The sequence below is a fragment of the Scleropages formosus genome, chromosome 7, assembly GCF_900964775.1.
Source record: "Scleropages formosus chromosome 7, fSclFor1.1, whole genome shotgun sequence".
Taxonomy (NCBI): Eukaryota; Metazoa; Chordata; class Actinopteri; order Osteoglossiformes; family Osteoglossidae; genus Scleropages; species Scleropages formosus.
Window position 1 is genome coordinate 1548161 of NC_041812.1, and position 16531 is coordinate 1564691.

Here is a 16531-nt window from a genome sequence, read left to right on the forward strand (position 1 = left end):
TGGGCTGACTCTCATTGACTGTGCTATGTGGAGAAGCAGCAATGGAAGGTCCTTAAATATCATAGTGACACTCAGGAGTGGACCCATCTTCTTCCTGAAGTTTATGGCACTGAAATATGTTATGTATAAATAAATCTTTAGGTCTTATTTACATTAATACGGTGTAACACCTACTGATTATTGCCTGAATCAGTTATAAATGTTTCTTTACTTAATGTAAGGTCATGTAACTAACCCAGATTTGTGTCTCTGTCTTGCAGCGTGTCTCTTCCGGTTCAATGGCCTGTCCCTGATCTACCTCATCTACCTGTTACTCATTCCACTTTTTGCAGAACCAACAAGGATCACCATGCAGGGTAAGCGCTCCTTTCCAACGCCAACACTCACAAAACCCTTTTGACATTATTCAGTTCAGCAACTGCTCTTCTGAGGGTTGCAGATCAGTTCAGTCAAATTATTTTTTATAAGGCCTCAATTTTCAGGAAATTGTCATGGAGCACTGAAGAACTGAGCTCATGCAGTGATACAGAAGTGATGATAAACAAAGCAAAGAAGCAGCTAATGTAGAAGACAGTCTGTTATTGTGCTGTTCAGAAGTAAGACTGGGCAACTGAGGAATGGAAAACAAAAAACACAGGTCAAGGAATTTCAAATGAGCACAGAAGACACTTTGCTTACGTGAAATAAACTGCTGAGGGTCCATGTAGCAGTGAGTAGTGAGCATTCCTGGGAATCATAAAAACACACTGTCATGCTGAACAGAGGATGCAGGGAAGGCTGGACCCAGCTGCAGGATCTGATTATTTGGAACTGAGGGATCAGGAGAGTTCTTGTTCTCGGGGACGGGTGAAGAGTCGGTCGATTGGCAGTCAGAGTGGGAGCAAAAATCTGTAGACGAAGTCAGGGGGCAAGGCGAATGGTCAGAGGCCAGGGAACGAAGACCAGGGACAACAGGACATAGGCACAGAGGGGACAGTTGTCTCAATGAGATTCTGCAACTGCAAAGGGGCTGAGGAGTGTCTTTTAAAGCTAAGTGCTCCGATTACCGCCAGGCGCTTAATTGGAACCAGGTGTTGCTGCTTGCGGTGCGGTTGTGGATGTGACACAAACATGCGATAGTTAAGATTTCATATTTGGGAGGGTTTTCCCAAAGTTTGGTGCGTTAGCCATCGTCTCATACCTCACAGACCTTGCATTTTGCAGTGTCCTGAAGTCTGGACAGCTAATGGCGAGAACTAAAATTCTAATGGAGTTGCCTCTTGGATGTGGATCATTTTCAGTGTGGAATCAGACTCGTCTTTGAAGTGAAGTGGGTTTTGTGCAGGTCTTCTGGAAGAACCGAGATCAGTGCTGTGGCTGGCCCCGGGATAGCGATATAATGCCGCATATTTAATTATTTAAACAATTTGGCTGATTAAAAGAGTGTTTCAGGTTTTGTAAGATGCAAATGCAGGGAGTGGAAAGTTGGCACTTTAACAACTGTATTAGCTGATACTTTCGCTGAAAGTGATTCATGGTTGTGCACGTTTTCTTGTCTGTTATGTCACTGTGACAACAGTACAACAGCAGTGCCCCTTATGGGACTTCAGCCAGCAGCCCTACTTACTGCACTGCGTTAACGGTTGTGCTCTTTTTAGGATAATGCAGAATGAAATGCTAAATGATAGTTATACACACGAAAGGGCCTTCATTTCAGTGCACAGTTTGGAAGAAACGCAAACATCCAAAAGTACAATCGGAGGAACCTTCATTTTATTGATTGTCATTCGGGAACCTTGTAAGGTGCAATGTGATGATTAGCATTAGTTGACCAGTGCATGACCTAACACAGTCATGTGAAACCTGTATTAAAGTTCACTGATATTGAGCTAGAGCAGAACCCATGAAACACTAAGTATAAACTTCTGTTCTGAGGTTTTAACCCAAAAGTTTTTTTAAAGCAATTAAGATAGGAGATTTAAAATTCACTAAGTTTTAAGAGGAACATGTCAAAATACTTGCGACGGACTGGCGTCCCATCCTGGGTGTGTGTGTGCCCCCCCCAGCCTTACGTCCTGTGTTGCTGGGTTTAGCTCTGGCTCCCCGCGACCCCGTATGGGACAAGGGATTCAGACAACGTGTGTATGTGTGTGATGTCAAAATACATGTAAATGCTCACAGAAGCTGATGGCCATTAATGATGGCCTTATTATTTCAGAACCAGTAGTTTAAGACATTATTTTCTTTCTTGTTTGTTTTTTTTATATAGTTTACATTTTATCACAGAAATTAAATATTAAATAATTTGTTTCTTGTTTATTTGGACCTTTAAGGTGATGACCAATACTGGAAGGATTTTTGATCGATATGTTTGAAAGGATCTGTAATTTGTCTTCGTTGAACCTGTAATGTGTCTCTTTTCTGTTTTTAAGTAATCACACGGAACTGTTAATTAATAATTAATTTGCAGAGATAAAGGTATCCGGCAGACAAGCCCTTGGCTATGATCTTCTGTGGAAAGAACGTAGCCAGGATACAGGAAAAGGCCTAAAATGCAGTTGAAGTGTGCCCACTTTCAACAGGCCACAGGAGAGAGCAGCCAGTCTTTAGAGTGGACCACTTATGGGCTCATACATAGTTAAAGAGATGTGCATATATGTTACTTTAAGGCTATCTACTTTGTCCTGCAGTGTTTGTGATCCTTGTATGTTCACTGCAGCAAGGATGGTTGACACCTGGGGGTGGGAGGATGCATGCATGGTCTCCTGTACCTGTCCTTAAATTTGGGAAAGTCACCTGGAATTCTGTGTACTTTGTTTAGGACCACAGAGGTAACATTTTGCTTATGGTTTTCTACGAAGAAACTCACAGTTTTAAAGTTGTAACTTAAGCTACAGATTTTATTTATCTGTCATACAGATGAGTAATTTTACTGTATCAGTTCAAGCCACGTACCTCTGCACCTCTATAACTGTCTGGTTCTGCTCAGCTACAAAATCAGACCTCAGAAGATTACAGCGGATAGTCCGGATAGCTGGAGGAATCATCGGCATCCCCCCACTCTCCAAGAATTGTACTCGTCCAGAGTGAGAAAAAGGGCTGGCAAAATCATCCTAGACCCTTCGCACCCAGGCCACTTCCTCTTTGAACTTTTGCCGTCTGGCCGGCGCTACAGGGCGCTGAGCACCAGGACAGCCAGGCACAGGAAAAGTTTCTTTGCTCAGGTCATCTACCTCATGAACAGCTAAATGCCCCCTAGGGAGTAAACCGGTGCAATAAACAACTCTATTTATATTTATTTTTCACATCATATCTCTTACTTACTTTCCCTTGCATTGTATATAACATACCTGTATAAACATATAATGTCTAGTGTCTATTTTGTATATTGTGTACTTTATACTCAATATATATTTTTTTAATCTTTTATTAGCCCACTCTACTTTTATTATCTGTGTCTTGTCACTGTCATTCTGTCTGTGCTGTGGAAGTTCCTGTCACCAAGACAAATTCCTTGTCTGTGTAAACATACTTGGCAATAAAGCTCATTCATTCATTCATTCATTCATTCATTCATACCTTCATCAAGGGTACGACAGCAGGTAATGGGATTCAAACCTGAGCTCTTAAAATGCAAATCATCATCTCTGCCCATGCAATACCTGCTTATACAGAAATTTTTAAAACTGTGGTTGGTCTCAGTTTTGAGCTTTTCCATGTGGAAGCCATTCTTGACTGAGTAACCCCACTTCCTACTTTATGTCTTCACTCCTTACACAAAGCTGTGGAGAAATACAAATACAAATCTTTCATATGCAGACTTTGCAGCAATATGAGAGTGGGGATGAGTAGAAAGCACTTAAATTCCCTTCATTCTGGGTGATTGGGCATCATTCATCCCATTTTAGGGTAACCAAAGCTGAAAGTGCAGACTAGATCTTTTATATCTTTTACGTTTGACTCTAAAAGATTAATTTGTCCTTGATGTAACATTTACAAATTAACAATGCACTTCTGTTGCAGTATTTTACCTGCACATTTGGTAAATACAAAATATACATATAACTGTCATTCACACACTGTTGTTAACTGCTTGTCCTAATGAAGGATCCTAGTGGTCTGGAGCCTATCCCTGAAGCATAGGGTGCTAGGCAAGGAATATATTTTCTATATATTCTTGTCATGCTCAAGGGCTTATTGACCGCAGTAGTGATGGGACTGGAGTAGGTATGTACAGCGCCTTGGCAAATGACCTTTTCTGAAGTATCAAGTTGAGAAGACAGATTTTCCAATCAAGTATCGCTTTCTGGGTATTGTTAGTTCAGTGGGCTTCGTTTTCTTCACTTCAGAATGTGCTTAGCCCTTTGACATTGTCTGGAGTGTAAATGGAAAAGGTGAACCTCGACTTTTAGAGAATGCTCCTAGGTGTTTGTGCAAATGGACTAAAAATGGACTCCTAGAATAGGATATGTTAGCAGTAACAGATGTAAACATCCGCACCATTGTCTGCAACGGATTTTTAAAATGTGCCCCTTGTTATTACTTTGGGAAACTTTGGGAACCATAGAGACGACTAAGCCGTGTTGCAGTGACCACTGACAATGAGTAAAGACAGAATAGACACAGCATGTCTTCAGAACATGTATGTCACTCTGTTTGCCATCTGTGCAGTTTAATTGGTCTGCTGTTGAATGACAGAAAGCAGGAAACCGCAAGTTTGCAGTATTGTGACTTTGGAATAAGGTCTACAGGTGTGTTAGTGCTGGGTTGTTCGTACCCAGGAGGTTTCTGGCCTTTCAGACCTCTTGATTCTCAGGAAGGTGAGAAAGAAATCAGCTAAACAATGCAGGAAAAAGATGCTTTTACATTGTAGACACAGCAAGAATAATTTTCTAATTTGCAGCCAAAGGAGTTTAACTAGTTACACTGAGGTCAAACCCTGTATGATCTAGGATGATCTGACAAGGAGTTATTGAGGGAGTGTGTTTTGCTCGGTCTAATGATTACCTGTCACGGCAGTCAAAGGGCTGGAGCTGTGGGCTCCTTTACACGTAGCAGTAGGGATTGTCAACATCGGTGTGGAACATTGTGTGTTCTACCTCTGTGTACTTTTACATCTATTAATTTGGCTGACACTTTTCTCCAACATGACTTGCAGGCTATTTTTAAGCTATGTACAGTTACTTACCAATTTATAAAGCTGGGTAATTTTACTGGAGCGATTTAGAGTAAGCACTGCTCGAGGGTCTTACAGCAGAAAGTGGGATCTGAATCTACAACCCATGGGTAGAAGCTGTAACCATGACACTACTGCATGCCCTCTGTGTCTGCTCTATACTGCTAAAGCTGGGTGTCTTCTCTGGACCTGGGTGGTAGCTGTGCTTTTTGGGTTACTGGTGTTTCGGAAAATCAAGGAAGAAGATCTGCATTGGGTGAGCTGTCCCTGGGAGGTTTCGTGCCAGTTCTTCTGAGGATTCACAACAGGCGGTTTTGTTCTCTTTGTTTACTTTTACGGCAGGCGCTCGAGGAAATAGTGAGAAGCTTGGATCTTGAGTCGCCTTTGTTAATGTTACTGAAACCAGGTGCTGCCCATCAATTATGCAGCAGGCACCATTTTTTAACACAATAACTTGTTTGTCTGTTCTCCGAAAAGAAAAATTGTCTGAGATCATACGTACGCTTATGCCCAGCATTTTTATGGTAAGTTAAATAAGTGCGTACAGTACCTGTCAAAAGCTTCAGTACACATGCTGGGAACTTTTATCATGATCTGTTCTGTTAACTATTCTCAGCTGGAAATCAGTCAGCACATCTTCCCAGCTTTCCTGCAGCAATTTCTACAGGTGCAGGCTGTTTCTGGGTTGCTTTGCTCTGATTCTTCTGTCCAGTTCGTCCAGTTCATCCCGTACAAATGTCACCCTGGATACCCAGGCGTACTCACACTTTCCACTACTGCTGTATGTGTGTGTGCTACTTTATATGCTGTTGCTTTGCAATAATTTTCTTTAAATGGAAAAAAGGCAAAAATAAAAAAAAATTAAACAAGAAAACTTAAGTAGCTATAGTGTAGTACAGTTTCCAACAGTTTCGTATCAATTGTAGTTTTTTGTTTTTAGGGGCATCAGGTATTCACCAATAGTTTATAAAAGTGAAAATGCAGATGCTGAGATGAAAGAGAGAGAATGGAGAAAATATATATGTTCAGATCTGCTGATGCTGAACTGCTAAGATCTGGCTCTATCTTATCACCCAGAATAAATAAAAACCAGTTAAATACACACACTCTGTGTTAGGCAGCATTAGGAGACGACACTGGAGAGAGAACGCCTTCCACAGGAAATGGGCTTGAACGATATTGAGCCAAAGCCCAGCCGTTTACTCTGGGAGTCCCCATGTTCTTGACGGGAACGTCCATTTCCCTTCAGCGCTCAGCCAAAATAACAAAAATAAAAAAAATGATGGATTAATATTTTTGAAAGATCTTAGTTTCTTTCAAAGCCAATAGGGTCTGAAAAAGTAGCAAAAATAGAACTTATGGGCAGTGGAAGTTTTAAACATCCGCACTATTGCCTGTGGCAGATTCTTAAAATGCCCCATGTTACTAGGAAAATGTCAGAAGCAGACAGCCCTGGGCCGCAGAGCTGCTTGGGCTCTTGCCAGATCTCAATTTGTTGAGAGCACGCTAAAGGACAATTCAATAGAGCGTATCCCATTTCTCCACTCTGCCCAGTATACTTCACGCTGCTGCACAGGTCTTCACCAAGTGTTGCTACAGTTTTCACTAATATATGAAGAGTGGGGGTGCAAGAACATGCCTGTAGCGTCCTGCACCATGGCTTTCGTCTGTCCTATTGAGTGCATTTTGTCAAAAAGGGGCAGCTGGTAGTGTAGTGGTTTGAATGGCTGCCTTTGGACCCAAAAAATGTTGCGGGTTCAATCCCCACCTCCAGCTATAGCAACGTACTTACCCTGAGTAGCTCCAATAAAATTACCCAGCTGTATAAATGGGTAAATAATTGTAAGTACTTTAACACTAAGTTGCTTTGGAGCAAAGCATGAGCTAAATGTAAATGGACATGTACTGAATCCTCATGCAGGTTGTTGGGCTTCACGAGGACATGGTCAAGATGTGGTTTTGCAATACGATGCCGTAGACAGTTGACCTTTAACCACTGACCTTTTATGAGGGATATCTTTGTCTACTGGGTGGCAAGATGGCACTGCAGTTACCACTGGTTCCTCCCAGCTTCTGGGCTGTGCATCCAGACCAGGGGTGAAATCTGCCACAGGCTATACAGTCTGCATGTTCACTCTGTGTTCGCATGGATTTCCTGCACTCATTCTAGTTTCATCTCACAGATCTGTGTTTCATGTGAACTGGTGACTCTACATTGCTCATATTGTGTGTATGAGTGAATGAGTGAGTGTGTGTGATTGGCCTCCGATGAACTGGCATGCCATGAAGAATGTTCCCTGATTCCCACCCTGTGCTTCTGGGAGGGCTTCTGGATCACCAGAACCCTGCACTGGGCAAGTGCTGATGATGGATGGATGGGTCTATCTCCTGTTTCCTTTTGCTCTAATAATTTAAGACAGCTCATTATAAGACAGATTTTTTTGGGTGTGATGTGTGCTTTTTGTGAATATTTTTAAAATATGCTTTCTTGTAGCATTTTAGCACTTTGCAGTAATTACAAGAAAAAAGTGAAAAAGAACAAGAATGTATCTTAAGGAATGTGAGAACATAATTCATCACATTCTCTTGTCTTTCCATTCAGGGCTTTGCTGTTATATATTGAAGGGAAAATATATCACCGGTGCTCATCTAGTAACTTTTCTCTTCCTTTATTGTGTGCAGGTTGTTGATGTAATATTGCACAAAACACACTTGGATTTTCAGAGGGTTGAGTAGCAGGGGACATTGACATAGTGTCTGAACCCAACATCCAGCCTGATTTTTGTGTTTAGTCTATGTACAGCTCAGCATCTCAACAGCTGCTTCATCACTGTCCATTCTTTATTTAGCTGATACTTTTCTCAAAACTGCCTTACAATTATTTTATTTGCACAGTTTTAGGGTAAGTACCTTGCTCAAGGGTACTACAACAGGAGGTGAGATTCAAACCTGTGACCTTCAGGCCCAATGGAAACAGCAGTAACCACTGTGCTACCAACTGCCCCTTGTGGTGAGGCTCTTATGAAAGCCCTGAATTACGCTGTTTAAGTACCATATGAATGTGTGCTCTGCAGGTTATTAATACTGCACAATAGAGGAGATAATGTTTAAAAAGTTAGTTTATACTGTATGTCACACTCATATGAGCAATGATTAGCTAAACTTAAAAAATGGATACATGTTGTTCACAATCAGGCATAGTCCTATTGTGAGAGGTTCAAATGAACATTCAACAATTTGTCTCCTTAAAGGTTTGCCATGTTGCTTTGTTTTACTGTATTCTGAAAAACCTACTAAACTGACGCTTGCAATAATTGCTTTCTGCTTCAGTTAGTGTGCTTAATGATTTCAGACTTGTCTTTTATTATTTTCTCTGTCTTTCACTGCATGGATGTGTAATATTTTACTCTAGATGATCTTCATTTGATTATGGCATTAAGGCTTTTTTTACCGTGAAAGGGTGTTCATGTTATAAAAATTGTTTATTTCATTTAAATAGCTGAATATTTCCATGTTTGTATAGTTTATTTGTAAAAGTTAGTCTTGAATCTGCTATTTTACTTGTAATGTTACTGTAGTTGGGGGGCGTGGTGGCACAGTGCTGCAGTGGCTTTGACCAGGTCCTGCTCCCTGGTGGGTCTGGGGTTCGAGTCCTGCTTTGGGGTGCCTTGCGACGGACTGGTGTCCCGTCCTGGCTGTGTCTCCTCCCCCTCCGGCCTTACGCCCTGTGTTGCCAGGTTGGGCTCTGGCTCCGGCTCGGGCTCCGGCTCCCTGCGACCCCGCATGGGACAGGTGCTTTCAGATAATGTGTGTGTGTATTCCTATAGTTGATGTTGAGATTGCTACATAATTCTACAAACTGTTGTAGCGGGTTTTTCAGTGTACAACACCTCTAATGGAAGAGTACACATAGAACACATACAGCTCCATTAGAAATTAATGTTTCGTTACAATAATGTTCAGACACTTTAGGTTGACTCCTGTAATTCCTGTGACTCTTAGGTCGTTGTAGGTTTAATGCTAAGCCATGTGAAATGTATGTTTGTTTTTTAATAGCTGAAAAATAATTTGCTGAAATGAAATGCTGCTGAAGGCCTTCATAGACTGTTGTTCTTCCAAGAGCCCAAACACACTGACACACTGATGGCTGGGGTTCAGGGATCAACGGTTAGCGCTTTTGAATCTGGTGACTTTATCTGGGAACTCATTTTTGGGAAAACCTTTTTAATAATCGACAGTAATGTTTGTTTTCATGTTCTTCAGTTGTGTAAGATGCACACATTGTGTTTTTGGGAGTTCACACAGGTCAGTCGCTTCTAAAGGAATACAGGCAGGTTTCTGCTGGTGGAGGGTGCAGCATTTAAGGATGGGAAAAGGTGTTAATATTGCTCCCCTCCTCACAACCTGGGGTGTTTGTCTCCAGCTATGGTGTAAGTACTGTCTCTATGGATTTATTCATTTGCGCTAACAACACAGTAAACAGAAGAAAAAGACAATGGCCTGGAAGAAATACTGTCCAGATTTTGTAAATATGTGTGTGTCAGTAGGTATGTACAGGGTTACTTAATGTATTGGCTGCAAGGAAATGCCAGAGTAGCAATATAAATTACAGTTTACAAGGTATATATACGTTTGTTGTGTTTGGCAACACTTCTGATGAGTTGAGCACGGATGGTCTACATCACTATAATAGAAACCAGATTATCTGAAATACCTGTAGGTATACTATAAAAAAGGCCAAATGTGTTGCAGCTGAACCTGTTAAAGGGAACTAAACTAAAGCATTTAACTTTTGACTGAAACTGGAGGAAATTGCATTATTCCCACATTATTCAGTGCACACTGTGGGTTGAAGTCACGTTGCTTTATGAGCTATTAAGTCAGTGAAATGCTCACTGTATCATGTCCTAACAGCTATAAAGTCAACATGAGGGTTTTTACACCTACAACCATTTATAATCACATGAGCATAAATATACACATACTTCACTTTTACTTTGCAAACATGAACAAACTCTTAATTCATTCATTCATTAATCATTCTCAGTGAAATTCAGACACTCGTTTTGGTGTGATATGGAAGCTGCATTGTTCTCAGGTTGTCAAATCTATTTATACAGCTGTTTTTTATATTTGTATGCTGCTGCAGCTAAAGTGAATTTTCCTTAAGAATTAATAAAGTTTCATCCTTCATTCATTTGATCATTTGTTTGTTAATTTAATATTACAAAATACAGTTATGCAAAGCACTAGGGTCCAGCTTATAAGCTATTTATTACATGGCTGCACAGCTCATGAATTGAGACCATTATGTGTTTAGTCTGTGTGCCCAAGGTAATGTCCAACTCAGGAAGGGCAGAAACACTGCCAGACACAAATACTCCCAGGATTGCTTTTATTGTTTTACAAACAGGAAATGTGATATTGGGGGCAGAGGGGCTCAGCCCCGGAAGATCTGAACTTCATTTTCCATTAAACGCATTGTTTCCATGTTCCATGAACCGCAGTATCCATGACGTCAAGCTAATTTTGTGTGTTGTGTTCAAGCATAGGCTTTCCTCAAAACTAACAAATGGCAGTCGTCTACATGATTTGCTCTGGAGCCTCTTTTTAAAGTGGGGTGGTTGTGGTTCACTCACATTATGTCTTTTTTTTGTCCAAAACAGGTTGTATTTAATAAATCTTGGTGGTTATAAGCTGCCAAAACACCCTCACACCAGCCCTTACTGGTCAGTAGTTGTGGCACCCTTGGTCTGAGTCCTGTCACATGAAGGAAAGCTCTGTATTCAGGGAATTCAAAGTTTGCAGGCAGACAGTCAGTGGTGGAAGTCTCCACACTGGTTCCTCCAAAGTGGACCTGGATTTTTGAATGACAAGGGTCTGGTCATTGAAAAAAGGACATCTGAAAAAGAAGGAACCCAAAGAGACATAGAGCAGGTGCAATAAAAGGTAAATGGCTACTGGATTGATAGAAAATCCCTTGACACATCTGTTATAAACAGGGGATCCTTGGCTAAATATCTGTAGAAGACCCATTCAGAGTGGTCCCTTTGGCAGCAGAGACATCGCAGGGTAGTGGATCTTCTGCTTATTTTACTTGATTTAGCAAATGCTTTTCTCCAAAGCCCTTTACAGTGAACACTATGTAGTTATCAGCCCACACCTTATTCACCCAAGATGACTTACACTGCTACATAAACTACGTACAATGGGTGACTTAGAGTTACCAGTTCACAGTCCTACACATCTTTGGACTATGGGAAGAACCTGGAAGCTCCACACAGACTGAATGGGGATCGAACCCACGTCCATTCGCAAAAAAGCAGCGCTATTCGCTATGCTCCCGGCAGTGGCACACACACAACATGGTAGTTTGGACAGATAGTTTAGCAAAACGTCAGACTGGTGTGTAAGTCAAAAGATTCATGAGCAAAAGTGTTGGTTCTTCCTTGTTTCTTCTTCAGAGGGATACTGGGAGTGCAGGGTTAGGGTTAAGAAATGAAGTGGTTCACAGCCTATTAAGGCAAGTTTGAAGAGTTGAGGGAGGCTGTCAGTGTCGAAAGACTGCTCTACCATTCTCTTACACTTTTATTCTGAAGTTTGAAGTTCAGTTGAGCTGAACCTTTTCCTACAAAACAAGACAAACATACTCCAGCGTAACATGAAAAGACGAACTACAGGGCAGTTTATTCACACATCCAAACATGAGTTGTTGAAATAATCCTTACTGCACATGAGGCCATTTGACTGTTTAAGTTGGACTCATTCATCCGCTTACAAAAATGTCTACAGTATTTTGGACTGACTGAGGCAGTGTAAGATAAGGTGTCTAAGGGGCACTCTTTAATATTTGAATCACCTTTCAATAAATTTTCAAGAAGTACAGTAGTGGCAATGAGTGTAATGGAATAATATTAAGTAAATTGTATGACTGTACTCAGAATTGTCACCCCTGTAGAATTAAGCAGTAGGACTGTGTAAAAATACACTGATGAATGATACATAAATCTGCAAGTTCTTGCACTATTTTAGCCAAAGGAACAACTGTTAAATGACTTGCTGTTTTGTTGAACATTTGAATACAGTGTACAAATACATAGTGTATGTTCTGATTATTTTGTTAAAATTAACGTAAAAACAAAAATGAGCAGGAAATTAGTTTTGAACAGCTTTTTCACTCTTGGTACCACAGTATCAGGAATGATCAGACACTTTCATGAAAAAACTTTAATGAAATTAAAAACACATGTGTCTGTCATGTGTTTTTACATTGATTTATTTAGCTTCCATGTCACATAAGAAAATAATGAAATGCAGTGCATGTTATTGTTAAAAGGAGACTGATACTACTGTAATTCACTGACTTGCTCACTTTCATGAACCATCATTCTGGTCAGGGTCACAGTGGTCCATAGCCCATCCTGGAATCACTGGGCACAAGGCTGGGGGTTACAACCTGGACGGGACGCCAGTCCATCACACTGTAGCCACACGTGCACACATTCGCACTACAAACAACTTAGTGTCCAAAGGCCATCGTGCTGCCCGTAGTACTGAAATTTAAACACTCATTTCATTGACAGTAGTTTATTAATCATTTATATCCACATGAAGGTGATGATAAATCCTCTCCATAATTTGTTTAAGGATTTTGTATCCCACACCTCACTGCACGTAGCTTCTGCCAACCTGGAAAGCAGAGCTTCTGTTATACAAAGTGCTCTTGCTGTAGCTCATTGAACACATCACAGGCCTTTCTGTTTGTTTGATCTAAGTGGTAGTGAAGCCCCGAAAGCCCAACTTCAGTAGAAGAAGAAAAAAAAACAAATTTTTTTTTTTACAACCTTCCTTCGTGAGAGTTTCACCACTGGTTAAATGAGTAGAAGACTGTTGAATGTTCTATCAAAGTGTTAACCTCTAAACCATAAGAGTAACTGTGTGCATTAATGTTAGTGGTCTGCGACTGTGAAGTGTATTAATGTTCTTGGTTGTGTTTACGCCAAGCAGCCTCTGCTTTTTGTCTGCGGCCTGGATCTGACAGCTCCGACGATCCAGCGGAGAGCACGGCTAAGTGTTGTTTGACGTATGTGGCTGTAATTATTTTATATGAATGATATCAGGTCCATGGGCCAAATCACTTTACTAACACCTTTAGAAAATACATACAACTAAGGATCTCGTGTTGGAATACTCCTAACATTGTGCAAAATATCCATCCTTAAGATAATTGTAAAAGTGGCAACCAATAAATGCGTAATGAATTTTTTTATGGGAGTGCTAGCCATGGTGCATAAATACACTGTCTCATATTTCCTTAATGGAAAGATCATAAGTGTCTGAATATTTCAGAGGGTCTGACCTCCAAAGAAATAGTCACGTTATACAAATGTTACATTAAAGGTTACTGGAAAGTGATTAATTATTAACTGTCTTCACCGGAACAACAGGAATGGGAACGCCTTCATTTGTAAGGTGACCGACTTTCACAATATGAAAAGGATATGACATTTAACCGTAATTCATCTTTTACACACTACACAATGAGTTCAGAGAAATGGTGAATGGTTAAAATGGCGTCAGTAACAATGTCAGTCACAGTCATGCCCTGTGACGGTGAGTCATTTTTTGTTTTTTTTTATGTTTGCATGTCTATATGGATGCGATCTGTTTTTTTTCCAATATAGTGAGTGGGTTTTAGTGCTCCCAAGGTGAGCCCACTGGCAGTGGCAGCTTGGGAATCACCCCGTAGGAGGGGTGGTGGCCCCTTGTCTGTGGGATCCACTCCTGATGGTGTTCCCACCCCAAGCTGGAGCTTTCATCCCATGGAACTTGGAATCGAGTCAATCCCTTTTTGTGTTGTTTCTGCTGACGTGTGAATTCATATTCACTTGTGGTCAAAGAAGGCAAAATTGGGTAAACAAAAGTACACTGGGAAAAGAAGAATGTCTTTTGGAAGTTGATCCAAAGACCACATTTCGTTCTTCAGTAGGGATATGATGCTGATTCCTTCTGAAGTCCTGAACAAAGTATAACCCTGGACTCCTGCTGCAACAGTAGGGCTAAAGACCCTAACGTGTGAAATCCATTCCAAGTTCTTGTAGCTGCAAACAGACAGGTTAACCTACTTGAACTTCCCTTTTGAGAAGAATTTTCCATCAGCAATCCTTCACCAAAATACTAATAATATATATTTCGTGTGGGTTCAATAGACATAGAAAACCTCAGTCCACCACTGTATTGCCTTTCTTTTTGATATATTGTGACACAATCATATCTATAATAATATCTCACAGCACCTGGGTGGTGCGAGAAGATGTGGGTTTGATGCCTGCTCAGTCTGTGTGAAGTTTAAATGTTCTCCCCGCATCTGTGTGGGTTTCTTCTGGGTGCTCTGGTTTCCTCCCACAGTCTAAAGACATGCTGTTCAGGTTCACCCATAGCATGTGAGTGACAGAGAGTGTGTGTTCCACTGGTGTATGAAGGAGTGACCCATTGTAAGTAATGAATCTAGCAGTGTAAGTCACCGCGGTGAATAAGGTGTCTAGGCTGATAACACTATATAGAGTTCATTGGAAGTCGCTTTGGAGAAAAGTGTCTGCTAAATAAATAAATGTAAATGTAATAAAAGCAATAAATTTTCATTTAGCAAATCTCATAGATATGAAACACCCTGAATGTGGTAAGTAGCCTGCTGTACCCACATTTGGTGTCCATCATCAGAATATAACTTCAGCGAACCTCGTGGCAGGTGCCATCTATGTGACATATGCAATTGGAGAATTGTTTAACTGGTGTGTTAACAGTGAACATTGCTATTTGTCCTCCAGGCCACACGGGGCGCCTCCTGAAATCCCTGTGCTTCATCAGCATGTCCTTCCTACTGATACACATCATCTATCAGATCACTGTCAACAGTCTGCTGGCAGGCGGTAGTATCAAGCCAGGATTCAACTGTAAGTAAAAAATTCCAGTGTATGCTCCCTACATGATGGTGTTCCAGTGTGTACTTGTCTTTTTTGTGTGCTTCCAGAAGCTGCGCTGATTTTTTTCCCTCTGTATTGGTCTGTACTGAAAAAGCTATTGATACAAACAACATGGAAATTTTAAGTGTGTCTCATGTATACATTGAGACAAGTCAAAAACTGAAACCTCCACACGCTCATCCAACCAGACAAACAATACAATCAGTATGCAAACAACAGGCAAACACAGCAGTTGTGTAACAAACCTCTTGCTCACATAATATTTTTTATACACCAGAAACCCATAAAGTCATAGACAGTTACAAAAAGCTGACGTATATTGGTGCAGTCTAGCTGGAAGCCTTCATTAGTTAGTAGAAGGCCAGTTCAGGTTGTTCCACATTGCACACCATGAAACAGTCGTGCAGGCGTCCAACATGCCAGTACTGCTCTGGCCTGATGGGAGCCTTCGCGAAGAATCCTTCCCATAGACATCTGGATTGTGTAAAACAGGAAGAGAAACTGACCAGTAAATTCTCAATTGTACTGAACAGAATTGGCAGGGAAGTTACAAAAGCACAGGTGTCCAAAATAATCGTAGTCACTGTTTTTTTCCTCCATTGTGGAGTGATGCAAATAGTTGGCCTTACTAAGCTTCTGAAACTTAGTATCAAACTATAAAGGTGAATGTTGTCTAGACAGGGTAGACACAGCTCCTGTTCTCTTCTACAGTACACAACACAACTCGGATATATTTCTGGTCATGTACACCTTCTGAACAAGGGGAAATTAACAGCTGCCTGAAAACAAGACTGTTGCTCTTGTAGATAACTGATTGCGCACTATGGATGTAATAAAAGCTTTGAATATGCTGGATGCTCTATAAGTGCAGTGAAAATACCACCAAATGCATGGCAGTCACATTTTTTTAGACAGCAGCAATGTTTGGATATAATAAGGCTATAATATTTATACTCCTGGATGTAATAAGTAGATAATAAAAAAGCAACTGGCAAAATTCATGATGGAAAAAATGCATTCTTCCCGCTTAAGTTGTTTCACATCTTTTGCAACAGATGCACAACTTTTAAAAAAAAATGAGCTACCACAAGATGCCGTAAACACTCCGCACTGGTCTCATTCATTTAGTTTGTTGACAGTTTTCTCCAAAGCAACTTACAGTGTTGTGCTACTGACAATTATTTATCCATTTATACAGCTGGGTGATTCTGCTAGAGCAATTTAGGATAAGTATGTTGCTTAAGGGTACTACAGCTGGAGATGGGAATCAAACCTGCAACCTTTGGATCCAAAGGCAGTAGTTCTAACCACTGAACTACCAGCTGCCCCATTAACAGTAATGTCCTGCTGCCCTGTTAATAATTATTCTCATTCATAGTCACATTTTTGGGGG

General features: G+C 40.8%; 1 protein-coding gene across 2 annotated transcripts in view; it reads left to right on the plus strand.

Annotated features, from left to right (window-relative positions):
* The first annotated feature begins 286 nt into the window (after positions 1–286).
* The window catches only part of piezo2b (piezo-type mechanosensitive ion channel component 2b), a 78936-nt gene continuing 62691 nt past the window's right edge, over positions 287–16531 (plus strand). For both annotated transcript variants that reach the window (XM_018745142.2, XM_018745141.2), the window contains exons 1-2: positions 287–356; positions 14983–15108. In XM_018745142.2, the coding sequence (XP_018600658.1) occupies positions 350–356; positions 14983–15108 (133 nt within the window). In that variant the 5' untranslated portion in view covers positions 287–349. The remainder of the gene's footprint in view (positions 357–14982; positions 15109–16531) is intronic.